Source organism: Lepidochelys kempii, chromosome 10 (genome assembly GCF_965140265.1).
Source record: "Lepidochelys kempii isolate rLepKem1 chromosome 10, rLepKem1.hap2, whole genome shotgun sequence".
Taxonomy (NCBI): domain Eukaryota; kingdom Metazoa; phylum Chordata; order Testudines; family Cheloniidae; genus Lepidochelys; species Lepidochelys kempii.
In genome coordinates, this window is record NC_133265.1 from 52,911,417 (window position 1) to 52,939,273 (window position 27,857).

A 27,857-nucleotide genomic window follows, 5' to 3' on the forward strand; every position below is an offset into this window, starting at 1 on the left:
GTAAAGCTGTAAATCATTTACATAGTGAGTTGACTGAGAACAAAAGGCAACATCACCTCAAATAGTGTTCTATTTATGAAAATATAAATACACTTCAAGAATGTTTGTATTTGCGCTTTAAGTTGTTTTTTGAAATGTCACAACATATGGTTTGTTTCATATTTTTGTTGGTTGTTTCTTTATTAGGACAATTATACAGCCTGGTTTTTCACAGCCTGACATTCAGATACTTCATCCTATTAATCTGAATCTGTCTGTGAATCGAAATCTAGCTGCAACTTGGTATCACAAAATTCCTATGTTAGAAATCAAAGGGCATCTTGACACAATGAATGTAAGTATTTTTTTTTTTTTAAAACAGACTACTTTCTGATTGTTTTGTGTTGATAGTGTGAACCTTTACATTGTTAACAATTCCGTAAATATTCTTTGTTTAAAAAAAAAAGTTACAGGTTGGTTAAATCTATGCAGGTTTATTTGGATCAAGAAGAGACTCATCATGTTGTGTTAGATTTAGTTGGAATTAAAAAACAAACAAAAAAAAGAAAAAAACTCTTTAAAAATATTTTACTGCGTGAGAATATTGAACTAAAATACTGTTTTTAAACTGTTAAAGAAAATACACTGTAATCAAGAATGTGTGTACGTTTGTATAAAAAGAAAATCCAATGAGTTTAAATCTCATAGCCATCTTTTAGAAAGAACATCTTGTAAATAAGACTGAATTCCATTGTAGATAGTCAGGTTCCTTTTCACAGTCCTAAAAAGTCATTACCCATAACTTGTGTGGTGTTTTTGTATTTCTTGGATGGTCACATCTAGAGCTGCATTTATGAAAGCCATATTATTGTGGTGTTTGATTCTTTTGAATCGTACTGCTGAGTGAGACGTGATAAATAAAGAGTAATATATTCCTGCCATAAAGAGCTGTTTTGCTGATATAGGTAAACAGTAGAAGGAACAGATATACAATTCATTCTTAAAAACATAAAGCTGTTACTTTACAGGTTATTTTAAGTCAAGAGGATTTGAATGTTCTGCTTAAAGTACTGACAGAAAACCTTGGTGAAGCAGATGAAATGTTAAGTAAAGCAAAGCCAATAGTGCAAAAGGAAGGTAAGAGAATTTCTTTTCTGAAATCCTCAATTTTAAATGGGTGTTAGTCTTCATTAAATTTTCAGTGAAAGTGAACAGATAAATGTAAATGAAAAGCAACTGTAACTCTTTAAGCCTATCCCTAATTTTTACTACATAATTGTTTTGCTCTCTTGCTTTCTTGTCTTGTGTATGTATGTTGACATTGCTCATACTTAAACATATATTTCAAAGTGAAAATATTGGAAGTAAAAATGAGAAATGTTATGAACTAAAAATTCATGTGGAGTTAGCCAATATTGTCATATTGTGAGAGTATTTGTAATCAACAATGCTTTCTTCTTCCATTCTTTACTGAAAGGCTCAGTTGAAAGAAATTTTGTACATTTTCACTAAAAATCTTTAAATATATAAAATACATAGAATGTGTTTCTTGTGTGAAATGAATTGTAGTAACACTTCCTTGAATGAAATTAACAAATCATTGAAAATGGCAGGAAAAATTAAAGGAACTGAGATACCTCTGTCAACACAGAATGAGAGTACTTCAGGAGAAAGCTTACCTGGTACAACAAAAGTAGCATTACGTGAAGATGTAACCAACATGCTCCTTAATTTTGAAATCAAAGAGGTATATATTTAACTGTACAATATCTTGCTTGTGTCTGACTGGGAAGACCAGGTTTTGTATCCCTCTGTGGCTGCTTTGCATCAACCAAGACAGAGTAACCGTAAAGCCAGTTCAGCAGGATATTCAGATTGATATTGGTTAAGGATATCATTAGTGGCTGGAACTCACTCAATTCAACGCCAGCTTCCTGGTCCCCAGTGTAGCACCTTCTCCCCGCGCCCCCCCAGCAGTTTTCAGCTACCTGTCTGTTACATGTTCAGGCAGTGAAGAAATGTTGGTAAGAGATGGATGCTGCTATAGAAAAGAATAATTTCCCTAGGTAATTTTAAATGGACCCAAATCAAATGTAAATACTGACAACCTTGTGCTTTTGACTTTTTGCAATATCAGAATGTTGTGTGTCAGTCCAAATAAAATAAAACAAAGCAAAACCTTGGATTCCAGCAAAGAAATCTTGTGGTATCCAAAATAGTCCCTAGAATCGCTGGTTTTTAGAAGAGTTACAAAATGGAAAATAAATTCTCATCCTCCAAGAGAAAAGAGCCTCTAAGTTTTTCATTCAGTCAAACTTAATTACATGCTCTGATTAATAATGTACATACTGGCCCATTTTTTCTCCTTTTCTGAGAGGGTGGGGGAAATCCAGGAGCTGTAATCTGCTGCCTGATCTGTATTATGAAACCAATTTGTTTTCCAGAGACTGTCCAAATATGAAATGTTCTGGCTCTGTCCCCAGTTCTGTTGTAAACTGGATCACGCTAATGGCTGTATTAACTTGATCCCCTTAGCTCTGGCCACTGTGGGGATATACACTAGCTGATAATTGACAGAATGCAGATGCCCATGACAGGGTTTGGGGAACAGTTGCCATAGGATCAAGCTGGTCTGCTTTACACCATCTGAGTTTTTCCCCTATGCCAGGGATACTCTCACTTCTTCAGTTAGGGACAGATTAGGTCTCTTTGTGCTTCATGCTGCAAAATGGCCATAACTGGGGATAGAATCTGGGTTTTATCTCATGATTGTATTTGAAAATAGGGTATAGCTCATTTTAAAACATTGTCGTTTTGATTATAAGGTTCTATGTCTCTACTCCTCCTATGTCCCTCCCAATATTTTTGACTCACTATAATTCTTGTTCTTTCTTGTCTTCATGCCTCTTACCATGCTGGCTCTCTACCTGGAATGGTTTCCTCATAATATTCTAACAAGCACTTTATTATTTTTCATCTACTTCCATGAAACTAACTTCATCCTGCAATGCTTTCTACTACCTCATCAATCTCTTACCCAGAATTGCTGTACTCAGGATCTGGACTCATGGTGGTTTTTCCCCTTAGCTCAGATCATAAGGTGCTGAGGGGTAAGCACTGTGTATTACTGAGATGGGGTACATTGATGGTGGTGTTAAGGTTATTTTTTAATCATCTTGATTCTAACTGGAAGAACAGTTATTTACTTGCACATTCTGTTCATTCACTTGAGGATTTAGATACATTACTCATCTAAAATGGCACATGGTTCACATTAGTGTCAGTTCCCCCCTCCTTGCCCCCAGAGAGAGCAACTTGGTATTTTTCTAAGTTTTTATTTGCTTGTTTTGTGCTCAGCACTGAACAAAGTCTTACACCAAAGAGTTTATAATATAAAATTGATCTAGATAAGACAAGGAGGAGAAAAAGCCAGAGAAAGAGAATCTTTTTCTCTTTTCATACTGTTTCAATAGATTGTAAGTGAAAATTTTTCTGGAGGGATTTTACAGGTATAGTGGCTTGACTAAGTGGAATTGGGAGAACATTACATACATATAGAGAAGTATGGAAAAAGCATAGATAGAGGCATGTGTGAGGTAAATAAATAAGGTGTCAAGGCTGGCATTGCTGATGGAGTAGAGTTGTGGACATTATAATTACCTACTATAACCAGTGAACTATTTTATTGGAATATAACCTTAATTTATCCCCCCCAGGTTGTGGTAACCTTGATGAGACAGGTGCAAAAGGAGGGGCATCCCTTACATATTCTAACTGTGCTGCAGCTTGGAACTGAAACCAGAATCGGAAACCACGATATGACTGCAACAGCATATCTGAATAAAATTACTTTGAAGTGCCTTGAATTTACTGGTGGGTGCATTGTAACTTGGCACTTTTTATATAGTACACAAACAGTTTAGCAATAAGGTTGTACAGTTAAAAATTTTAGAAGTGCAGAAATGAATTTCTACAGCAACATTAACTTTGTGACATTGCCCTTAGGTAATGGTGCTTCAATACGTCAGCCTTTAATAGTCTAAGAGCTTGTCTTTGGTGAAAAAGTTAGTTTGAGTTAATACACTTAAGCTAGTTCAAATGGAGTAACAGCTCCAGTGAGAGCAACCACACCGCAAACCAGCACTTGAGATACAGAGTGATTAGGTTAGCAAATGATGAGTTTTAACTCATGCTGCTGCATTCTCAGCAATGTTGGAGCTTCAACCCTTTCTGTCGGGCCAGCTAGCTCGAGCTTAAAGCACCACTTAATTTGAGCCAGATGGTTTTGAGTATGAGTCTAAGAACAAAACTCAGGTGATAGCTTGAGCTAACAACACAATGAAGACAAACTGTCAATTTAATTGTGCAACCTTAATATTATATAGTGTAATAATTATTTGATAGCTGTACTGTTTCCCAAAGTAAATGCTAAAAAAAAGTTTTCAGTGAAAGTTTAATTTTAGTTGTATGACTTCATACCCAGCTAAAGTACTACTCAGTAATAGATATATGTTAAGATGAGAACTCCAGCATTTTTTGTGTGTTTTTAAATAAGGAAAAATCCGTAAGTAAATTTGAGCCCAAAAGGAAGACTTTTTTCCCCTAATGGTGTGTCTACACTGAAAACAAACAAACAAAAAAACCCAAGCAACCAACAAAAAAACAGCGTGTGGCAGCAAGTCCCAGATCCTTGGTTAACTGACTTGGGCTCACACTATGGGGCTAAAAATACAGTGTAGATGTTCAGGGTTGGGCTGAAGCCTGGGCTTTGGGACCCTTGTCCCTCATGGAGTTTTCAGAGCCTGGGCTCCAGGCGGAGCCTGAAGATCTGCGCTACTATTTTTAGTCCTGTTGCATGAACTTATCGTAGAATCATAGAATATCAGGGTTGGAAGGGACCCCAGAAGGTCATCTAGTCCAACCCCCTGCTCAAAGCAGGACCAATTCCCAGTTAAATCATCCCAGCCAGGGCTTTGTCAAGCCTGACCTTAAAAACCTCTAAGGAAGGAGATTCTACCACCTCCCTAGGTAACGCATTCCAGTGTTTCACCACCCTCTTAGTGAAAAAGTTTTTCCTAATATCCAATCTAAACCTCCCCCACTGCAACTTGAACTTGAGACAGCTGATCTGGTTTCTGAAACATGCTGCTACTGGTCTTTTTTTTGCAGTGTTAGATGTATAATTGAAATAACTGAGTAGTGATTCTGATTTTTGCTACGATATAGAAGTAGCAGTGGGAAATGCACAGTTTTTCCAAACTGAAATTTTTTCTGGGTTTAACATAGTATAAAAACGACGAAGAGCATTACTTGGATAAAATTACATAAAATATTTATTTTCATTAGATGCCACTTGATCAGTGGTCTTTAAACTGAAAATGACTACTTAAAATTATTTTCATTATGACCCATTACTTGTTCACTTTCAATAGCTGAGTCAATTAACAGTTAAAGCATTTGCATGGGGGCTTGCTTTCTTATAAAACGTGTATGTGAGACAGAGTGATTTGAAGTAATATAAATGTATATGTGCCCTTTTGTCTACAGACTCAAAAGGAGATCCTCTTCAGATTATTAATTCTTCAGATGAGACTGGTGAACACCTTCTGAAAATGGAATACATAAAGGTTTTAGTATAGTCTTTATTTAAACCTCTGGATTATTTTAACCAGTTTTAAAGCCCTGATACTGCAAACACACCTGCATTAAACTTCAATCACAGGCAGAAGTATTTGAAGGATTGGGATCTAAATGATCAAAGTCCTGTGCCAGTTGTCAATTTTCAAGGATAAAATCTGCTTTCTGCTCTTACACTAGCAAGCATAGTGCTTGCTGAAGTGAAGAATCAATATGAAGTAATTGAAAGCAATATCTTCCAAATGATTGAATGTATCCTCTCCCACTGGGAACAAGATGTGTCAGATCCTAGCAAGCACCCCTTCCTGGCGGTCCACTAGCATTTCTGTGTGAGGAATCCAAGCCTCATGTGCTTTGGATTCCCAATGGTGTATTATACTTCTGGAGTCTGAGCAGAATCTAGCCATTGCCTCAATTTTAGGGTGACTAGATGCACTTTCAAGGTGCAGACCTTCTATTTGAAGCTGTCTTTGGAAGCGTCGGAACTGACTGTCCAGATGCCTAGCTCTCTGGGTGCAGAACAGTGACCCTTCACATTCCCCAGCAGCCTCTTACCTTAATCTGATGCAAAATGGATCTCTCCCCCCCACAGCTCCTGCCCATGAGTCCCTTTATAAATTCTTGCTGGGAGTCACCTGCTTCTTTTATTTTCCTCCTGTTAGCTTTGCACTTACAAACTCCTTTTCCTTCAGACAAGAAGTGGAAGTTTCTTCTGCCAGTTTGAGCAATCACATTGTCCCAAGATACTTTACTTTTAAATAGATGTTCCTTGAGTGCTGACGACTCACTGTAGTCTCTGGCCTGACAGACTCACAATAGAACCCTGTTAACTCATGGGGCATCCACATACATGTAGACTTTTCATGATACAATTTCTTAAAACCGTCCACAGCTCAAAAGTGGTAGAGACAGAACTCTCAATTCATCACACAAGGAACAACCTTCTTTGCAAGAATGCTCTGTTAAATGGAATGGAACATTTGCTCATACCTATTTGTGTGGCAGGTGCCCCTTTAATAGTGGTACTGGCTCAGTAGGGTTCACAAATTGTGGGGAATGGACTCTGAACAAGGCAGCCTCTCATGGGGGAGTGAGCTATAAATGTAGATTTAGTTATAAGAAGAGAGAACCTACAATGCAGGATATCTTTCAGAAGGTATGTGGTTATTAGGGACAAAGTTGAGGACACCATCTCAGTTCAGTAGTCCTTAACACTAGTGCATTCCTTTCTCTTAGTGCGTTTCTTTGTCTTTTTAATCTGGAAGTACATAATTGTAACCAACAAGAGATCAAGCTGCTTATGTATCAGAGGGGTAGCCGTGTTAGTCTTTAAGGTGCCACCGGACTCCTCGTTGTTTTTGTGGATACAGACTAACAGATTTATTTGGGCATAAATGGGTAAAAACCCCACTTCAGATGCATGGAGTGAAAATTACAGAAACAAGCATAAATATATGTTGGCACATGAAGAGAAGGGAGTTACCTTACAAGTGGAGAACGAATGTTGAAGGCCAATTTAGTCAGGGTGGATGTGTTCCTCGCCCAGTAATTGATGAGGAGTTGTCAATACCAAGAGAGGGAAAGTTGCTTTTGTAGTGAGCCAACCACTCCCAGTTCCTATTCAAGCCCAAATTGTTGGTGTTACGTTTGCAAATGAATTGTAGCTCAGCAGTTTCTCCTTGAAGTCTCTTTTTTGAAGTTTTTTTTGTTGAAGTATGGCTACTTTAAAATCTGTTGTTGAGTGTCCAGGGAGATTGAAGTGTTCTCCTACTGGCTTTTGTATGTTACCATTCCTGATATCTGATTTGTGTCCATTTATCCTTTTACGTATCATAGAATTATAGAATATCAGGGTTGGAAGGGATCTCAGGAGGTCATCTAGTCCAACCCCCTGCTCAAAGCAGGACCAATCCCCAACTACATCATCCCAGCCAGGGCTTTGTCAAGCCTGACCTTAAAAACTTCTAAGGAAGGAGATTCCACCACCTCCCTAGGTAACGCATTCCAGTGTTTCACCACCCTCCTAGTGAAAAAGTTTTTCCTAATATCCAGCCTAAAACTCCCCTACAGCAACTTGAGACCATTACTCCTTGTTCTGTCATCTGGTACCACTGACAACAGTCTAGATCCATCCTCTTTGGAACCCCCTTTCAGGTAGTTGAAAGCAGCTATCAAATCTCCCCTCATTCTTCTCTTCCGCAGACTAAACAATCCCAATTCCCTCAGCCTCTCCTCATAACTCATGTGTTCCAGACCCCTAATCATTTTTGTTGCCCTCCGCTGGACTCTTTCCAATTTTTCCACATCCTTCTTGAAGTGTGGGGCCCAAAATGACACAGTACTCCAGATGAGGCCTCACCAAAGTTGAATAGAGGGGAACGATCACGTCCCTCGATCTGCTGGCAGTGCCCCTACTTATACATCCCAAAATGCCATTGGCCTTGTCAACAAGTGCACACTGTTGACTCCTATCCAGCTTCTCATCCACTGTAACCCCTAGGACCTTTTCTGCAGAACTGCTGCCTAGCCATTCGGTCCCTAGTCTGTAGCGGTGCATGGGATTCTTCCGTCCTAAGTGCAGGACTCTGCACTTGTCCTTGTTGAACCTCATCAGATTTCTTATGGCCCAATCCTCCAATTTGTCTAGGTCCCTCTGTATCCTATCCCTACCCTCCAGCGTAGCTACCTCTCCTCCCAGTTTAGTGTCATCTGCAAACTTGCTGAGGGTGCAATCCGCACCATCCTCCAGATCATTTATGAAGATATTGAACAAAACTGGCTGCAGGACCGCCCCTTGGGGCACCCCACTTGATACCGGCTGCCAACTAGACATGGAGCCATTGATCACTACCCGATGAGCCCAACAGTCTAGCCAACTTTCTATCCACCTTACAGTCCATTCATCCAGCCCATACTTCTTTAACTTGCTGGCAAGAATACTGTGGGAGACCGTGTCAAAAGCTTTGCTAAAGTCAAGGAACAACACGTCCACTGCTTTCCCCTCATCCACAGAGCCAGTTATCTCATCATTGAAGGCAATTAGATTAGTCAGGCATGACTTGCCCTTGGTGAATCCATGCTGACTGTTCCTGATCACTTTCCTCTCGTGTAAGTGCTTCAGAATTGATTCCTTGAGGACCTGCTCCATGAGTTTTCCAGGGACTGAGGAGAGGCTGACTGGCCTGTAGTTCCCAGGATCCTCCTTCTTCCCCTTTTTAAAGATGGGCACTACATTAGCCTTTTTCCAGTCTTCCAGGACTTCCCCCGATCGCCACGAGTTTTCAAAGATAATGGCCAATGGCTCTGCAGTCACATCCAACAACTCCTGTAGCACTCTCGGATGCAGTGCATCCGGCCCCATGGACTTGAGCTCGTACAGCTTTTCTAAATAGTCCCGAACCGCTTCTTTCTCCACAGAAGGCTGGTCACCTCCTTCCCATGCTGTGCTGCCCAGTGCAGTAGTCTGGGAGCTGACCTTGTTCGTGAAGACAGAGGCAAAAAAAGCATTAAGTACATTAGCTTTTTCCACATCCTCTGTCACTAGGTTGCCTCCCTCATTCAGTAAGGGGCCCATGCTTTCCTTGACTTTCTTCTTGTTGCTAACATACCTGAAGAAACCCTTCTTGTTACTCTTAACATCTCTTGCGAGCTGCAACTCCAAGTGTGATTTGGCCTTCCTGATTTCACTCCTGCATGCCCGAGCAATATTTTTATACTCTTCCCTGGTCATTTGTCCAGTCTTCCACTTCTTGTAAGTTTCTTTTTTGTGTTTAAGATCAGCAAGGATTTCACTGTTAAGCCAAGCTGGTCGCCTGCCATATTTACTATTCTTTCTACACATCGGGATGGTTTGTCCCTGTAGCCTCAATAGGGATTCTTTAAAATACAGCCAGCTCTCCTGGACTCCTTTCCCCCTCATGTTATTCTCCAGGGGATCCTGCCCATCCTGCCCTGAGGGAGTCAAAGTCTGCTTTTCTGAAGTCCAGGGTCCGTATTCTGCTGCTCTCCTTTCTTCCTTGTGTCAGGATCCTGAACTCGACCATCTCATGGTCACTGCCTCCCAGGTTCCCATCCACTTTTGCTTCCCCTACTAATTCTTCCTGGTTTGTGAGCAGCAGGTCAAGAAGAGCTCTGCCCCTAGTTGGTTCCTCCAGCACTTGCACCAGGAAATAGGCCTGTCATTTTGACCGTCGGGAGGAGTCCACACAGAATTCTTCTGCTTGTAGTGTTGGTAGGAGGGTTCCTGCAGGTCAATGCTCTGTTCAGTGGTGTGTTGAAAATATTCCTTGAGTCGGAGAAGTCGAAAGTAGGTTTCCAGATCACCGCAGAACTTTATCATATGCGTGGGGGTGGTGGTGCAGAGAGTCCCTGAGATAGGACAGACTCTTCTGTCGGGCTAAGTGTGTGGTTGGATAGATGAACAATATTGTTGGGTGAATTAAGGCTACCACTCTTGTAGCCCCCTGTGTCACGTAGGAGTTTAGATAGTTTACTGTCCTTTTTCCTCTGTAAAGAAGTAAAGTGTGCATTGTAAATGGCTTGTCTTGTCTTGTTTTTGTAAAGTCCAGCCACGTGGAAGTTTGTGTGGAAGGTTGGTTTTGTATGAGAGTCTCCAGTTTTGAGAGCTTATTATGGTATTTTCAGAATGGCTGTTAGGTAGTTTGTAGATTTGAAGGCAAGAGGGGCTATTGTAGTTGTTTATTCTAACCCCCTAATTTAAGATAGGCTATAGAATTTCACCCAGTAAATTTGCACATAGACCCCATTAACTTATGATGGCAAAGGAGGTATTGTTTAGAAAGACATCCAGTCTTAATTTTAAGGTCTCTGAGCAATGGTGAATTGATTATGTACCTTTGTAATCTTTTCCTTTGATTAATTATTCTTATGGTTAAAAATTGGCACCTTATTTCAGTTTCAACTTCGTACTTCATCTGTTAAAATACAGATATTGTTACTGTGTGCTTCAGTCTTGACTCTTTTTATAGGCTGATGCAGATGGACCAGACTTTACCACTACTTACAAAAATACCAAACAAGCTGTCAACGTAAGTATAAGTACGTAGACTTCAGCAAGCTTTTTAGGTGAGTTCCTATGTTAATATGTAATTTATTTTGAAAGATTAACTAAAAATATCTTTTTTTAAAGTACACTTGGTTTTAAGGTAACGTGAAAAATGGTGTGTCTAGAATTGATTATTCATTTTTAAATGGGAACTGATGAATTTTTAATCTGTTCTTAGCTAAGTGACAATGCCAATTTCTGACAATAGTGTTTGTGGGATGTGATTTGCTAAAAGTGAGGAAGTGTTGTACTCTAGAGTAGTAAACTTGTTAATATATCACATGGGAATATATTTGTAGTAGAAAAGTAAAAGCTCATAGAGCCAGAGTGGGAAGGAACAGTTGTGCTATGTAAACGCTCTGGACTGGGTGGCTTTTAAATTATGACATGAGCCAAGCAGGCTCGAGCAGTGTACTATCCCAAGTGGAACACGGGAGACAGTGTCACAAAGAGGCTACTCCTTGCTTGGAGGAAGAATTCTTCACAATGTTGCCTTGGTGGATAGATTGCACCCCAGGTGAGCTAGCTCAGCTCTATTTTCCCACCCCCTTTCAATATCCTTTTAAAGCAAGCAAGCAAGCTCTGTACACATGGATCACATGGACGACAGTGAGCAGCTCCAGTGCAGCTGTAGTATAGAAGACTACTTGCTTCTTTGCAGGGGCAAGTCACCTTTTGAATCTCATTAAGTGTTGAAATATGCACTTCAGAGATGAGGGGGGAAGGCCAGAGAGGCCATGGTTATAATAAAATAAATATTTGCCAAAAGTTACTATAGTACAAGGCAATACTATGCTAGCTTACGTTCTGTCATATTTTAACGGTATAGATTTTAGTGACAACCACTATAGCTCACCCTCCATTGTGGATGCGTTGTTTGAAGCCTTTTATTATCCCAGAACTTCACCTAGATGTAGTAGGTGCTCTAGACAGAAACAGCTGTGTGTCCTTGGTTGGCTTTTTCAGAGCCATAATTAAACATGCAGTGCTTTCTGGCCCTGAGCTGTGACATGGAGAAGGATTAAGCAGTATAAAGTAGTATTAAGACTGTATATTATATTCACCTAAGTAGCGCTAGTTAAAAATGCAGGTTCACATCAAATAGTAGATTTTATGTTTGGCACAGAAGGTGGTATAATGTCCTTGTAGGATTGTCTTGTATCATTCTAAGCTTTGATGTGACAGCATTTTGGCGTCTTTCTTCTCTATTGCTATGCAATGCTACGTTGGTCAAAAATGTCGGATTACATAAGTAGAGAGTAAGTAATTTTTTCTACATTTCAGTGGTGATAATTTTGAATTAGTCATACAAAGACATAACATACCAGTATGATACGTTTTCATTAATATTACCATTTTTCTCTCTCTCTCTCTCTCTCTCTCTCTCACACATATCATGTCAGGTGTCCTTTTCATCTTTGGATCTAATACTCCACACAGAAGCCTTACTTTCCATCATGAACTTTGTCACATACAGTGTTCCATCAGGTGGCCTTACCAGCTCTGATAAAGGATTTGACCCAAAACCTCAACGAGAGGAACAAAAAAGCGCTGTTATCAAAGCAGGTATTGTGATATTGGAAATTCCATATCTTTATTTGTGGTGCAATAGCATGCCAGCTGCTGTTAATCAACTTTGTTTGCAAGCAACACAGAACTCTTTTGTCGTTCATCTGGCAACACATTCGTGACACACCCGGTTGTACCTGGAAAAAGACAATAGTAAATCACAATGTTAAATATCTGTTTGAACAAAAATCACAGATGAGTTTCTAAGGATATTGAATCTTCTTTTTGGTAATTGCTAAACACTTTCTTGTTCCACAAATACTACTACCATTAGGTATTTTCCCAAATAGTGAATTCATTTTTATAGACTGGTTAATTTGCCTGACATTCACATCCACCAAAAGTCTAAAATAAACAAACCCGGCTTTATCAATGGTTAAGCTATTTCATTAGTATGAATTAGTGAGGTTATCTATGATCATTTCACACTCCCACTTCTTCCCCATTAGCTTCTTGCATAACTTTAATTACCTGAATGAATTAAAACTGGTCACTTGACAAATACCTTTCTTTACTATTCCTTATAGGTAGATAGAGTAGTATTCTAATTGAACATTAACAATGGTTGTGGAAAAACAAGGGTGCTTCTCGAAAAATATGACAAGTTAGCTGCCATAATATGTATACCCCTTCATTGCATTTTTCAAACATGTAGCAAGAAATTGTTGGTAGCCTTAACATCTCACTGAAGGAGACAGCATGACAAGTTGAAAAGGCCAGTCGAACGTCCTATAAAACTTGGAGCTGCAGAGGATGAGGCTTCGTTGTCAGATGCCCTCACTGAACTGTGACTCATCAAAACTCACTACACATTACAGCAGTGAAACATACCTGAAGTTTAGTGCTTCATAAGTGTATGTGCCACTACGTCCTCTTGCTGCCTAATATGACAATTCCATATGAATGCTTGTATCTTTTGAAATGAACCAAACTTCACCGTGTATTTGCCAACTTTCTGACTATACGGAAACACAGTTTATAAGGGGAATCCTAAACGCTCATATCAGCAAGCGCTGCCTGTAACCTAGTGATGGGGGCAGTAAAGAGAGTTTTGTTAGAAGCTATTTAAGGATTGGCTAGTTTGGCCGTTTTTAAGGGTTGTTTTTAAGCCTGATAGGCTTGAGCTTGAAATTGACTGACTGTCCTAATTGGTCTTGGTCTGTGTCTTAGGAGCTGCTTTTCTCCCTACACCTGCAGGCTTCCCTTCCTGTCTAGGATAGACAGTGTTGAGGGTGATTTCTCACCACACTGTGAAGTCTAGTTTTCTTTCCTGAATATGTAAAGAATAAACTACTAATTGTGTTTGGAATTATACTATTCTCAGAGGAAGTTTCAAATGAGGACAAATATGGAAAATGTAACCATATTCTGTTTTGAAGTGATTGCTATGCCTATATTTCATTTGGCTGCTGTTCTTGTCCCAGAACAATTATCAGTCTTCTACACAATGTAATCAGATTTTGCTGTAGCTTTGGTCAAATAGAGTTAAGATTTCCAAGGTGTTGCAACAGATAACTTTTGAACAGTGTGTGTATATATAAACCTTAATTACTACAAGATGTTTTGCATCTGTTAAATTACTGGGATGAATGTGCCCTCTTCTGACCATGGTTCTTTCTGCTACGTAGTATCTAGTGGTGCAGCCCATGAAGATGTATATGACTTGAAACTTACTGTGAAGTTGAATGCATTCAACATTTTTGTCTGTGATCAGAAATGTAACATTGCAGACATTAAAATACAAGGTAAGTTATCAGTTAAGTATTTTGACTAGTAGAATTTAAGGAGATGCATCATTGCTTTTCCCCCCTAAGTTTCAAAAAGCTACTGTAGAAGTTATACATCAATATTTCAATAGCATTTACTTAAATTTGTAACAGGAGATGAGAGAGCAACTGAGCATTAATCTGAGATTTTTAATAGCCAAGATACATGTGTGATGGAGGAAAATGTATTTGCCAAAGATACACAAGTGCTTAGTTTTTAATAGGGTGAATTGAAAAAACCTTGAGTTGCTAACTCACTAGAAATGCTGTGGACTTGAAATTCTCTAAGAGTTAGGCACTCATCAGTGTTAGTAACTGGTACTCAACCCTGTATTTTCAGAGGAAGTTAGAAATGGTCTTGTCTCTTCATCACTAATCTACGAATATGTGGTAGAGGGCATCAAGTAAATGGTTAGATCAGAAACTCCTAAGGCTGAACAGCTTGTTACATTCTTTTTTGAATTTTAGCAAAAATGGATTACCTGTTGTTACTATGAACTAAAATTGGATTTTTTTCATCAGGAATGGATGCTTCTGTTTCTATGAAAACTAAAAAGATAAAGGTTTTTTCCAGACTTGAAGACATCATAATCACAAATGTTGATCCAAAGACCATTCATAAAAAGGTGACTTGTGCAATGAGAGAAGATTATGAAAATTATGATTTTTTTTAAAAAAGATACTGTATGACTAAACAGAGCACAATCAATTGCTTAATCAATTTTATCGAGATATGTATGTGGAAGACAAATGTGTTGCTTCAAAAATTGTCAAGTTAAAAAACTGAGTTTATAAACTACATTTAAATCAGGAAAGTAAAATATTTTCTTTTGACAGGTTTCAGAGTAACAGCCGTGTTAGCCTGTATTCGCAAAAAGAAAAGGAGTACTAGTGGCACCTTAGAGACTAACCAATTTATCTGAGCATGAGCTTTCGTGAGCTACAGCTCACTTCATCAGATGCATACTGTGGACAGTATGCATCCGATGAAGTGAGCTGTAGCTCACGAAAGCTCATGCTCAAATAAATTGGTTAGTCTGATGAAGTGAGCTGTAGCTCACAAAAGCTCATGCTCAAATAAATTGGTTGGTCTCTAAGGTGCCATAAGTACTCCTTTTCTATTTTCTTTTGAACATTTCATTATTTGCTTAGGCTAGTGTTCTGATTTACCTTTTGGCAAAATGACTAAAATCTCCAGTAATCCAGAAATGGCTAAATGAGATAATAGAATTGACTGGATTCACTCAAACTTGTGTATCCATCATTTGCTGTATTAAACATAGAATCGTAGAACTGAAAGATACCTCGATAGGTCATGCAGACCATCCTGACAGGTGTTTGTCTAACCTGTTCTTAAAACCTCTAGTGATCAGAGATTCCACGCCCTTTCACCCCCATGTAATTTATTTCAGTGCTTAACTACCCTTTCAGTTAGGAAACTTTTCCTAATATCTAACCTAAATCGCCCTTGCTGCAAGTTTAAGCCCATTCTACTTGTCCTGTCCTCAGTGGCTAAGGAGAAGAATTTATTTTCCTCTTTATAACAACCTTTTATGTACTTGAAGACTCTTATCAAATTTCTCCTCAAGATCATATTTTCTAGACCTTGGACCACTTTTGTTGCTTACCTCTGGTGTTTCTCCACATCTTTCCCGAACTGTGATGCCAAGACCTGGACACAATGCTCCAGCTGATGACTTATCAGTACTGAGTACAGTGGAAGAATCTCTTCTCATGTCTCTGGCTTAGAACACTTTTGCTAATATGTCCCAGAATGTTTGCTATTTTTTTGTGACAGTATTTAATTGTTGACTCTTTGTGATCCACTGTAACCCCCATATAATTTTTGCAGTATTCCTTCCTACGCAGTCATTTTCCATTTTGTATTTGTGCAGTTGATTATTCCTTCCTAAGCATAGTACTATGCATTTGTCCTTACTGAATTGTATCCTATTTAGTTCAGACCATTTCTTCAGTTTAAGATCATTTTCAATTCTAATTCTGTCCTGTCTAATCCCCTCCTAGCTTGGTGTTGTCCTCAGACTTTAAGTATACTCTCTCTGCCATTTTCCAAATCTTTATGAAGATATTGAATAGAACCGGACTCAGGACAGATCCTTACAGGATCCCACTTGACATGCCTTTCCAGCTTGTCTATGAACCATTGATAGCTACTGTCCACCAGTTCTCAAAGATAATCACTAATGTCTCTGAGATTCCTTTAGCAAGATCCTTCTAAGATGTACTTTGTCAGGCCCTGCTGACTTGAAGATATCAAATTTGTCTGTGTAATTCTGAACTTGTTGTTTTCCAGTTTGAGCCTCAGCTCCTATCCCATTTACACTGATGTTGACCATATTAGTCGTCTGATCACTGCTAAATTTTTTTGGTGAAAATGGAAACAAAAAAGGCATTTCACGCTGCATTTTCTATTACCCTCTTTTCTTCCCCATTGAGTAATGGGCCTACCTTGTCCTCTGTCTTCCTCTTGTTTCTAATGTATTGGTAAAATGTTTTCTTGTTACTGTTTGCCTCTCATTTTGTGTCTTGACCTTTCTCATTTTGTCCTTACATGCTTGTGATTTTTTTAATATTCATCCTTCATAATTTGCACTGGTTTCCACTTCTTTGTTAGTCTCTAAGGTGCCACAAGTACACCTTTTCTTTTTGTGAATACAGACTAACACAGCTGCTACTCTGAAACCTGTCACTTCTTCTATGACTCTCTTGCATTTCAGGTCATTAAAGATCTCCTGGTTAAGACAGGGTTGTCCCTCATTATACATCTCAGCTTTCCTCAGTATTGGGATGGTTTGCGCTTGTGTCCTTAATAATGTCTCTTTAAAGAACTGCCAACTCTCCTGAACGCTGTTTTATCCCTTAGACTTGTTTTCCATGGGATCTTACCTACCAATTCTTTGAGTTGGCTAAAGTCTGCTTTGTTAAAGACCATTGTCTTAATTCTACTGTTTGCCTTTCTACCATTTCTTAGGTACCATTTCAAGGTGCCTTCCATCTTCAAATTCTCAACCAATTCATCTCTGTTTGTCTGAATTAAATCTAGAATAGCCTCTCCCTTTGTTGCTTTCTTCACCTTCTGTAATAAAAAGTTGTCTCCAATGCATTCCAAAAACTTGTTGGATAATCTCTGCCCTGCTCTAACATTTTCCCAATAGATGTCTGGATGATTGAAGTCCCCCATCACCACCAAGTCACATGTATTGCTTGTTAATCCACTCGTGGTTACATCCTATTTGTTTTAGACAGCTTGTGTTACATTCTTGGGCTGTGACAGAATTAACAAAGGGTTACTCTAGGATACTAAATACATATCTTTAATAAAATAGCTCAATTCAATTCTTCCAGGCTGTCTCCATAGTGGGAGAGGAAGTGTTTCGATTCAAAATGGTCCTTTATCCAAACGCTACTGAAGGAGAAGACTACACCGATATGTCCAAAGTGGATGGTAAAATGTGTCTAAAAGTGGGCTGCATTCAGATAGTTTATCTCCATAAATTCTTCATGTCACTTCTGGTAAGATGTTGTTACTAGCATGTATAATTTGATACATTTAGTTTCAGTTAATAGTTTCTGTGCTGCCCAAGAATGCAAGACAGAAACCTGTTTTATGCAGTGTTGTTATAGATGTGGTGATCCCAGGAGATGAGAGACACAAGCTGGGTGAGGTAAAATCTTTTATTGGACCAACTTTTCTCACCAGCAGAAGTTAGTCTAATAAAAGATTTTACCTCACTCACTTTGTGCCTCTGAAACATAAACATGTAAGACCAAGTTCCTTACCCTGAACATATAATGTTTAAAAGTTGCACCACTCAGTGAGAGGTTGATAAATATGAAGGGGAATGATGAAGAACAGGAGTGATATGGTGACTTAGTTTTAGCATGTATGAATAGTTGAATGTGAGCGTAAACCCTTCAGATATAGATACCTTATCAACCAAAAGTACAACTACTAGACATAAATGTACACAGTACATCCTGCTTTAGATGCATGTTCCAAGTAGGGTTGAATTCAACACTGAGTACCCATGAGTTAGAATCTTAGCTAGCAGATGATCGTGTAAGTGAGGCAGATACTTAAGAATTGTGAACTGCAACTTAACTATATTTTAGCAGGGACCAGGGCCAGCGAGAGCGCAAAGGCAGGTGCGACAGCCAGCCCACTGACAACCTCTGCCTCAGCAGCCTATTGAGTGCCTTGAGCTTGTCACCTGGCAGCTCTGCCTCAATCACCCACCCAGCATCCTGGCATGCTTCACAGGCACCCTCTGCCAAGGAATGAGGGAAAGGCTCAGGGGCTGTCAGTGGCAGGTGTTTGGGCAGGCCTGGCCATTCTCTATGATGATTCTGATCATGGCGTTGTCAAGGTGGAAACAGCAGCTTCTCTGAGCCCCAGTCCCTGGGAGGGCGGTGGGGCCAATACTCCAGGGTCCTTGACGCTCTTGGATTGGCAGGGTGTGGTGGCTCGTAGTCAGAATGGCTGCGAACCCTCCAGCCGCTGCCTTTCAGGACTGGCCGCTTCTCGTCTTCTTCCCAGCGGCTCCACTTTGCCCTCTGTCACTGTCTGCTTTGCCTCCCATGCCACCCCCAACTCCACCCATAGCTGCACCAGCGGACCACCCAGGACTGTCATGGCCCACGGTTTGGGAACCCTGATGTAAAGTGTTTATTTTTGTGCTACGCGAGATAATGCTGTTTTCCAACAGAATTTCCTGAACAATTTCCAAGCAGCAAAGGAAGCCCTGAGTGCAGCTACAGTCCAGGCTGCAGAAATGGCTGCTTCCAGCATGAAAGATTTTGCTAAGAAGAGCTTCCGCCTTTCAATGGATATCAACTTAAAAGCTCCAGTTTTAGTCATCCCTGAGTCTTCGGTCTCCCATAATGCTCTGGTAGCAGATCTTGGTTTGATCAGAGTTCAGAATGAATTTAAATTGGACTTCACAGATAAATCTTCTGTCCCTCCAGTCATTGACAGCATGGATGTGCAGCTCACTCATTTGAAGCTATCAAGGTATAAACTACTGTGTTTCCCTTGATACTGAATGTTTATAATTAGTGTTGGAAAACAGTTAAAGTGCCAACACAGCTCTGCATAGAGTAAGAAAATAAGGCCTGTGCCTCGAAAAACGTAATACCTAAACAGGTTGTACAGATGTCATGGGGGAGAGGGAAGTTGTGCAGCAGAAAAGCAAAGTGGTTGATTGAAGAGGCTCAGTATGTTAACTGTTAAATCTGCTTTTAAAAAAAACATTTTCTTTAGTTCCTTTTCTATTTAACACTGTTTTTAGAGGATAGGAGTTGGATTCCTAGGTTTCCTGGAAGGACAAAACTGTTTTGTTGGGTTTTTTTTAAATACTTGGCTTGGGTTCTTTGGAATTGACACATGAACAGTATAAAGGGTCTTGTGGTTAATTTGTAAACTTACAATCAAGACACTACCTTTCACTACCAGAATACAGATATACATTCACACACAGGCTCATATCTTCTATCACATTTTATATACTTTTATTTTTTGCATCATAAATGTAAAATCAGTAGAAATAAATTAATACATTATTGCATGGGAAACACTCTTGTTACGTATAGTACTAGAGATGAATGTATTCCATATATTCTCCAGGAGCATACGATGGTTGGCTTTGCCACAGTGGTTTTTGCTGACAAGCTAGTGTTTACCTACAGTTATTGCACAGTGGTACCTGTGATACTGCACTACCCTATACTTTACATAGAAAAGAAGTGCACAACTGCAGAGATTGTGTGATATCTGTGGAAATCTTTACTTGCTAGTGGCAACCACTATATCCTTTTCTCATGAATACATAAACTAAAACATTTAAGATATGGTTCTGAGTTCAGATTTGAATGGGCTTTATTGCTGCAGTCCCATGAAAAGGCTGAAGGGCAAAGCTCCAAGTTGTTGTTTTTGGGCATGGTTTCTGTGCAGAAATCTAGGTTTGCACCTGCTCCATTCTCTAATTTCCCAGCTACTCGTGGAGAAGTAGGGGAAGACCTGTATGTCAACAGAGATTCAATAGATGTTACTTTAATCTTTTTCTTTGTGTTTTCAGGAGTATTATACCCACTGCTTCTCAACCAGATGTTGAAATTTTACAGCCAGTAAATCTGGTTTTGTCAGTTCAGAGAAATTTAGCTGCAGCGTGGTATCACGATATTCCAGCAATTGGGATCAAAGGAGACCTAAAACCTATGCAGGTAACGCCACGGCAAACTAATTGTTGTGTTGTAAGTAGTAATAGATTTTTGTAACGATTAGGCAGAACTTGTTTTGTAGCACTTTAGGTTCTTGATATTTACAGAATACTGGTTTATTTGGTACTAGGGTGTTCCTTGGCTGTCTCCCAGTCATGCACAATTCCAGCCTGACTGTGATCTAATGTAGTTGTGGTGCCAGATGTTGTATGGCTTCATTGTAGTCAGATGGCCAATACTTAATGATTTGGGTGCATGATACAATAAATTAAATAATATAAAATGAAGCCTGTATTTAGGATCAACTGATCCTGGCAAAGCTCAGATACCATAGTCTTTTGGATTAATAGCCAGCTGTATCCATCCACATGAGTTTTCCTTTATTATGCAGCAACTTACCACAAGCAGACCAAACCTGGCTGCTTTATCAGAGCAAGAAAGAAAACTGCTTTGCTAGAATCCAGAAGCTAAGCTGCAGGCTCTGAAACTCCGCTTAGTTTGACTGCCCTGTATTACACAGTTATTTGAGTGAATGTTAAGTCTTTATCAGTTTTTATTGTAAAGAGAAATCATCAGACCTCAGCTTTATCCTCTCACTTTCTTTCCCCATCATGTTCACAGTGTAGCAAGAGTCCCACTTTAATGGCCTCAAGAGTCCCAAATTTTAGCCAGGAATCAGAGTAGGGATTGCCTAACCCCTGTACCAGTAAGGAGGAGGGAATTGATGTATCAGGCCCTTTTGGCCAGGGATTGGAGATGTCTGTCCTATGGCCACAATCCATTAGTGGCATGGCACCAAAGGAGGCCCAATGTAGTTATTCAAATGTTGTAAAACCTAAATGCGTTAACAGCATACATTTCTAGAGATTTTAAGAATTGTCCTGTAAAGGTGTAGTGCTGTTTCTCGTAAATTGTATTAATAATTATATATTCATAACATTCTATTTTGCATTAGGATTCCTTAATGTTGAATTACTTATTTACTCGGTCATAAAAAGAGTTGTCCTAGTTTAACACTTCACAGACTTAATGTTGCCTGCTTTTTTTTTCATTGGCAAAGGAATTCTGTTCCATATGAATTAACTCACTCTTTTATTAAATAGTCATTAAGCTATGTGGGGCCAGCAAGCGTTTGAAAGTGGTGGATTAGGTTCTTTTCGTTTAAATCAAAAAGAAGCAAATGGCATCTTGGAAAAAGGAAAAATATTCTTCATCTTAGAATTTCTAGGCTTCTTCACCCAAGATTGTGTTTTTCAATCAAATTACAATCTTGTTTAAAGAGGAAACATCCCTTAATTAGAATGTTGGTAGGAATTGCTGGAAAGAAAAGACCTTCACTAACATGGAATGTATTGGACTGAAGTGTCTAGGTTGGATAATGTGGTGATGATACTACTAATGAAGAGGCAAGTTCTCAATATGTGGTGTTGAATGTCTTCACTGGAAATAGCTGTGTTTGACAATTTACAGATTGCTGTCAGTGAAGATGACTTAACTGTCCTCATGAAAATTTTGCTGGATAACCTTGGAGATGCTTCTTCCCAGTCTAGTGCTACACAACAGACCCTTCAAGAAGCTCAAAAAACAAAAAAGGAAAAAGATCAAAGTGATTCTCATCTCTGTGAAGGTACAACTTTAATCCAAAATTTGGCAAGTTGAGAAAAAGATGAGCTGTTTTCAGTTGTTAATTGCATGTACTTTGAAAGTATAACATTGGTTATCTGTAGCTAAGGGAAGCGTAGTGATACTACTATGAAGCTGAATAAAAACTGAACCATATTTATTAAGATATTTATACTTACTGCTTTTGTAAAACAAGTTTCATTTGTCAATTCATTATAATAAATTGCTTCCATAGATGTAGTTTTTTCAGGTAAAGTGACAACCCACGCAGACCCTAAATGATAAAACCAGATAGATTGAAAGATGTCCTTAAATGTGCGTGCTGTTGTAATTAGCTGGAATATATGGACCCAAAGAGTCAAAGATGTTAACGAGATCCTGTCACTGTCCACATTAAAGAGCCTTAAACAAGGTTTAGAGCTCTTGATATAAAGAGATCTCAGCTTGCTCAGTACCATTGCAAACACACCTTTAAAAATTCTTTTAACTTTTTATTATGGATACAGAAAAGAGGGAAAATCCGTTAAAACATTTGAAATCTAAAGTATTGAGTAAGGATTTCATTTTAGCACCATCCATTGTTCCCTTTTGTTGGAGAGAGGTTTTAGAAGGAAAAACCTCCTCCTTTGACGGTCAAGACGATAATAGCTGTTCTTTTGGAGAAAAGAGAAGAAGTTGATAGATATGGGTTGGTGCTAATGTTGCTGTTAAAATCTTATCCAGTTTCCTAGAAGACAAAACAAGGCAGACATGCACAACAGGGAAGAGAAAACAAAAGCAAAGATAGGAAATGCAGCTTCTGTCTCTGGTTGGAGACGTTGCTGTTTGGAGAAACAGAGGCACAGCTCATGGTCTTATCTACCATGTCCAGAACTGGAAAACGTGTACCAGCATCAGGCTGTAAAGAGCATTGCTTTTAATTGCCTCTTCCTGGTCACAGGGTAACAGCAGTGTTGCAAAATATACAGTCTTGGCCAGCTTATAATTACACCATGGGGAAAAAGGAGTGGGATAGGAAAGAGAAGAAATAAGGTGGGGCAGGAAAAGGACATGTGGCAGGCAGAGAGACAAATACTCTAATCCCAGTAGATGTATGGGATTCAGCTGGAGCTGGTCAAGGTGACAATGTCATATGGGTCTTTGGCCTCATCTGGTCTGGACATCTTTCATATTGGGATGACAAAGGCTCAGGGTCCCAGGAGGTGGTTAAGCCAGCTCCAGTAGCCAGTATTTTCCCCAAAATCACTTTTTTAAAGGACCCCAGAAGGGAATGATGTGTGGAATAGCCCATCCTCTCATTTTGTGTACCAATTAGGCCTAGTTTCTGATAAACCAGTTTTGGTTCATTGATTTTTCCAGTCTCACACTGTGTCTTGTTTACCAGGCATGATCTTGACACAGTCCTTGAATTGTATCAGGAGGGCTTTTTGTTGGGACTAATTCAGTCTTAACCTTCTGAACTTGAAAGATACTATTAAGCTTTTTGGGACATAGTCTAATAGACTTCTTGGTTTTTAAAAGCAAAATTAAGTTGTTGTGAGTGTATGAAATTGTCTTTCAATTTGCAGATCCTGGTCTCACTTCAGGACAAACAGATATTTCTGCATTACAGCCTCCCTTGGAATATTATTCAACTCTTAAATTTGACTTCAATTTTGAGTCACTTTCAATAGTTCTTTACATCAATGACCGTAATGAGGTATGTGGTGAAATCTTCTAAAAGCTGGGGGGAAAAATGTCAATTTTTTTGTCAGTAAAACTTATGATAGGAGAATAAAAATATTCTCTATTCTTGTTAACTTTGTATGACACCTTCGCTGCCGTAGAACTTACGATTTGCATTCTGTTACTTATGAACTACTTGGGTAAAATTGTTGCATACTTTTCCATTTTAATAAATACTACTAGGAATATGGTAAACCAGTTCCAGTTCCCATGAAAAATTACCTATGTGCGTATTTGAAACATGATTCCAGTTTACACTGGGCATTAGGCTTTATTAAGTAAAATGGAAACTGCATTATTGAGCTAAAAATGGCAATTCATTTAAAAAATTGCTAAGTGTTTAGACAAATGAGATGTACAAGTGAGGCTAATCTTGGAAAATGTGAAGTGTTTGTAGGTGGCTATAAAACAAATGCTAAATCTGCTCTTAGTGGCCCCTGGGAATGCCACTGACAACAATTGACACATGGGAATGTTTGTTTAAAATTAAACAAAAACTTCTGCATGTATGTGTGTGTCTTAAACACTAGGCATAATGAAAAAATGTTTGTTTCAGGTTGTGACCTTGTAATTCTTGTGTGGTTTTGGATTTCTAAATGCTGACAGACAGCCTAATATGGTTAAATGCAGAGGCCCCAACTTAATTTAAAACTATAATCCAACTGGATTGACTGCCCACAACTCACCTGCAAAGTTGTGCTGATACGAATGTCAAAGAACACCAATAGCCTGGTTGGACTGTAAATCTGAGGGTAACTGTGAAGCCACCCTCCTTTTGCACCCTCAGGCATGCTCAAGGACTCTGACTGGAATCCAGAGTCCTAACCTGCTCCCCTTCTTTCCAGTAAGTCAGGGAGAGAGGCTGAGATGAACCACAAGCTGTGAGAGACGTAGATGTGTGCCCATTCACCATGCACATTGTGCCCAGGACCAATGCCCAAACAGGCCACTGGGTTACAGAAACCTCTGTCAGACCCTTGCTAACCCACCCGCTCCACTGGAACCAGCCAACATTGGGACAGTTGTGATTTAAACCCTCAAAACCAGAACACCTAGATTCTGGCTGAGTGAAAGGTGAAAAAACCCAGAGCATTTTTCTAATTTGGTCATATGGGGATTAATCCCTTTCAGAGCGCAAAAATGGCTTTCAGCTTTAGCTCCCAGCATCATAACTAGAGATCCAGCAACTACCTTACCACAGTGACAAGACACGTGTGCTCTACCCCACCTACCTGCGTGTGGGGTGGGAGAGAAAGTAAAGTAGAAGGGGGCAGTTGCTCCCAGCTGAGATTTTTGTCCTCCTCCCCTGGCTAAACCCATACTCTGGCTAGTGAAATTAACATTTGGTGTGATTGATGTGACAAAAATCACATATGTTGTAGCTAGATGATGTACCTTAATCACACTTTTGCTAATTATGCAGAATGAATTCCATTCTTCACTCACTTAATATCTGAGCTTCCTCAAATTTACCCTGTAATATCCCAAATTTTCAGATAGTATATAAATTTCTCCTCCCTCCCTCCCTCCCCCCCCCCCCGCCGTCACTGTTTGTGTGGAATTGAAGTAAATAAACTATTAGCAAAAAATCAGTTATAATATACAATGAATCATTCCAAAAGTATAGTTTACTCTTTCACTGATTAAAGTAGACTTTTCCTCACTCATTTTTAGATGAAAGAAACCATAATGCATCATTTGATGTCTGAAAGCTTGTAGTAGTACCAAAACCAGAAGTTTCTGAAACAGAAATAGCAGAATTAGAATTGCCAGAAAAAACAGTTAAAAAACAAAACAAAAAAAAAGGGCTAGTCTCATTTATGCTTAATTTCCAATTCTGTTTGTTCCCAGCAGTGATCTAGTACAAATAAAAAATCCTAAAGGCAACAGTGATGCATATAATTATTACCACAATTCTTGAATCATAAACGGAGTTTGATAAAAGGCTCTAAGAAAAGTTGTTTGAGATTGGGATCAACTTAACTATTAAATGTTTAGTGGGCTCCATAATAATCAGGGCCTTGGCAAGCCTGAATTTGACGTGGTTTGTCGTGGTAGCTGTAAGTGCAGCCAAAATACCGGTATTTGTAGCTTACAAGCTTCAGTTAATTGAGCATGATAGATCACACCAGGTTATTTTTTTCTTCCTTGTTGTCATCCTTCCCCTGTACGCTTGGTGCAGTTTGAAGATGCCTCAGTTGCATTCTTGCCCATTTGCCACAGGACAAATAAAACAGTCGAGAAATTCATAGCATAGGCTTCAGGAAGATCAGATGAATTGCTATCAAAGTCTTTATTGTTCATACTTTTTAAGGTAGTTAAAGAAAACACAAAAAACCGCCCACAGTATATGAAGCAAATATTTATCAGGTGGGATATAGACTGGCTTTGTGACAAAGACAACTTTGGTTCTATTGGTCAGTAATCTCTCTGGGTAGTGGATATAGATCACATGTCCCTGCAGGGGTTGTATTAGATCTGTCAGATGCTTTTGATATTGTTGATCATGAGATGATGTTAATTCATCTATGGACTACAGTAGTGAATGAGGCTGCTGTTAAGTTGGTTTCTTTTCTCCCCTCAGCAGTTGTGGGCAACTGCTTTTCTTGGCCAAGAGATCTTCTGTAGGATGTCTTTCAGTCACACCTGATAGTTTGTGCACATGTACGCAGCTAAGGAGTATAGTCAAGAGGGTTGTTTTCAGTCTGCTGATGACACAAAACTGTCTCTGTCATTCATCTGACTCAGATGATGCACTTCAGCATCTTAGCCTTAGTTGCTCTCATCCATGCTCTAATCTCATCTAAATAAGTATAACTAACTTCTCTCATAACCAAATCATAAGGTACATTCAATCTCTAACATAAGCAGAAATACACTTATGTTTAATCTTCCGTTCCCTGTTTTTCCATTCCCCATAATTAATGTTTCCCAATGTTTTTGTAGCAGTCCCTGCTTTCACTGCATAGTGACAATTTACGCCTTGGTGAACTCAGACTACATCTCATGGCATCATCAGGGAAGATGTTTTCAGATGGTTCAATGGATGTTAATATTCAACTCAAGACGTGTACCCTGGATGATCTCAGAGAAGGGATTCAGAAAGTAACAGCGAGGTTAGTTGAATGCTCCGCAAATGAAGAGCTGCAGTGAAAGTGTTATCACTTGTAAATTACTTTTGAGAGGAATCTTGGCATTAGCAGCTTTACTGAAATTTTATAAATAAATGTTAGGTATAATTTGTCTGTTGAATATATTTGCTGAGCCATGGAATAATAGTATGGACAAATGTCAAAATAGAGCTGCCAGACACGGAAAGAGAAGTAAATAGGAAGCCTGGATCTCTGGAACTTCATAAAGCTTGGAATTGCTGGCTCAAGCTGAACCCCGTTTAGAGCTAGGTGGTTTTGTGTACTTAAAAACTTGATTCACATTCCCTGTCACACTATATCAGTTTTTGAAATGTTGTAATAAAATACACTAGACTACATTTGTATGACTGTAAAACAGAATTCATACTTGTCCCTAGTTTCTTTGCTTATAGAACACAAAAGGAATTCATTACTTTGGAGTTGGGATATATTGAAATAAGTGACTTTGAGGAGAGAGAATGCATTCCATTACCAATCTCCTTCTCTATCCAAATTCTTCGAATGCTATAAAAGTTAATTAAAATAATGTTTTTTACATTGATTGTTTTTCAGAATGATTGACAAGAAATACAACAAGACAGATAATTATATGATTGATATAAACTACAAGCAAGATACAAATGGGATTGAAGTAGTTGCTATCCTTGATAAACTATATGTGTGCGCCAGTGTGGAGTTCCTGCTAACAGTGGCAGACTTCTTCATTAAATCCATGCCAACAGCTTCAACTGAAAGGTCTACTCAGGTTCAGTTAAAGCATGCCCCTGGAAAGCCCAAACATGACAAAGGTTTGCAAAAATGTATTTGGCTTTTTAAGGAGTCCCTGTGGGAAAGGAACAAAACATAACTTGCTGATATTTTTTTGAAGTTGTGTGGAACAGTATATCAAAGGGTTAAGTCCCCAAAATGAAGATAAATATGGTCAGTTAAGGTGCCAAGATTATACTGAACTGAACAGTAATCGTATCTAACTCTTGCTGTCGTACAACACCTAGGTATGTTCTCCAAAGATCTTAATAGGCTGGGATCAATTTCTACAGTGACAATAGAAGTATTTTTCCCTGTTACAGTAAATTTTGTAAAAACAACTTGCATACCTATTTT

General features: G+C 39.0%; 1 protein-coding gene across 1 annotated transcript in view; it reads left to right on the top strand.

Moving 5' to 3' along the window:
* Nucleotides 1-27,857, top strand: part of VPS13C (vacuolar protein sorting 13 homolog C) — a 187,643-nt gene that overhangs the window by 87,262 nt on the left and 72,524 nt on the right. The window contains exons 36-51 of the mRNA XM_073303628.1: nucleotides 187-334; nucleotides 1,008-1,116; nucleotides 1,593-1,726; nucleotides 3,696-3,852; nucleotides 5,527-5,606; nucleotides 10,605-10,664; nucleotides 12,085-12,247; nucleotides 13,879-13,995; nucleotides 14,539-14,642; nucleotides 17,383-17,550; nucleotides 18,744-19,048; nucleotides 20,112-20,256; nucleotides 21,724-21,880; nucleotides 23,445-23,575; nucleotides 26,548-26,717; nucleotides 27,306-27,541. Coding sequence (XP_073159729.1) covers nucleotides 187-334; nucleotides 1,008-1,116; nucleotides 1,593-1,726; nucleotides 3,696-3,852; nucleotides 5,527-5,606; nucleotides 10,605-10,664; nucleotides 12,085-12,247; nucleotides 13,879-13,995; nucleotides 14,539-14,642; nucleotides 17,383-17,550; nucleotides 18,744-19,048; nucleotides 20,112-20,256; nucleotides 21,724-21,880; nucleotides 23,445-23,575; nucleotides 26,548-26,717; nucleotides 27,306-27,541 — 2,384 coding nt within the window. The remainder of the gene's footprint in view (nucleotides 1-186; nucleotides 335-1,007; nucleotides 1,117-1,592; nucleotides 1,727-3,695; nucleotides 3,853-5,526; nucleotides 5,607-10,604; nucleotides 10,665-12,084; nucleotides 12,248-13,878; nucleotides 13,996-14,538; nucleotides 14,643-17,382; nucleotides 17,551-18,743; nucleotides 19,049-20,111; nucleotides 20,257-21,723; nucleotides 21,881-23,444; nucleotides 23,576-26,547; nucleotides 26,718-27,305; nucleotides 27,542-27,857) is intronic.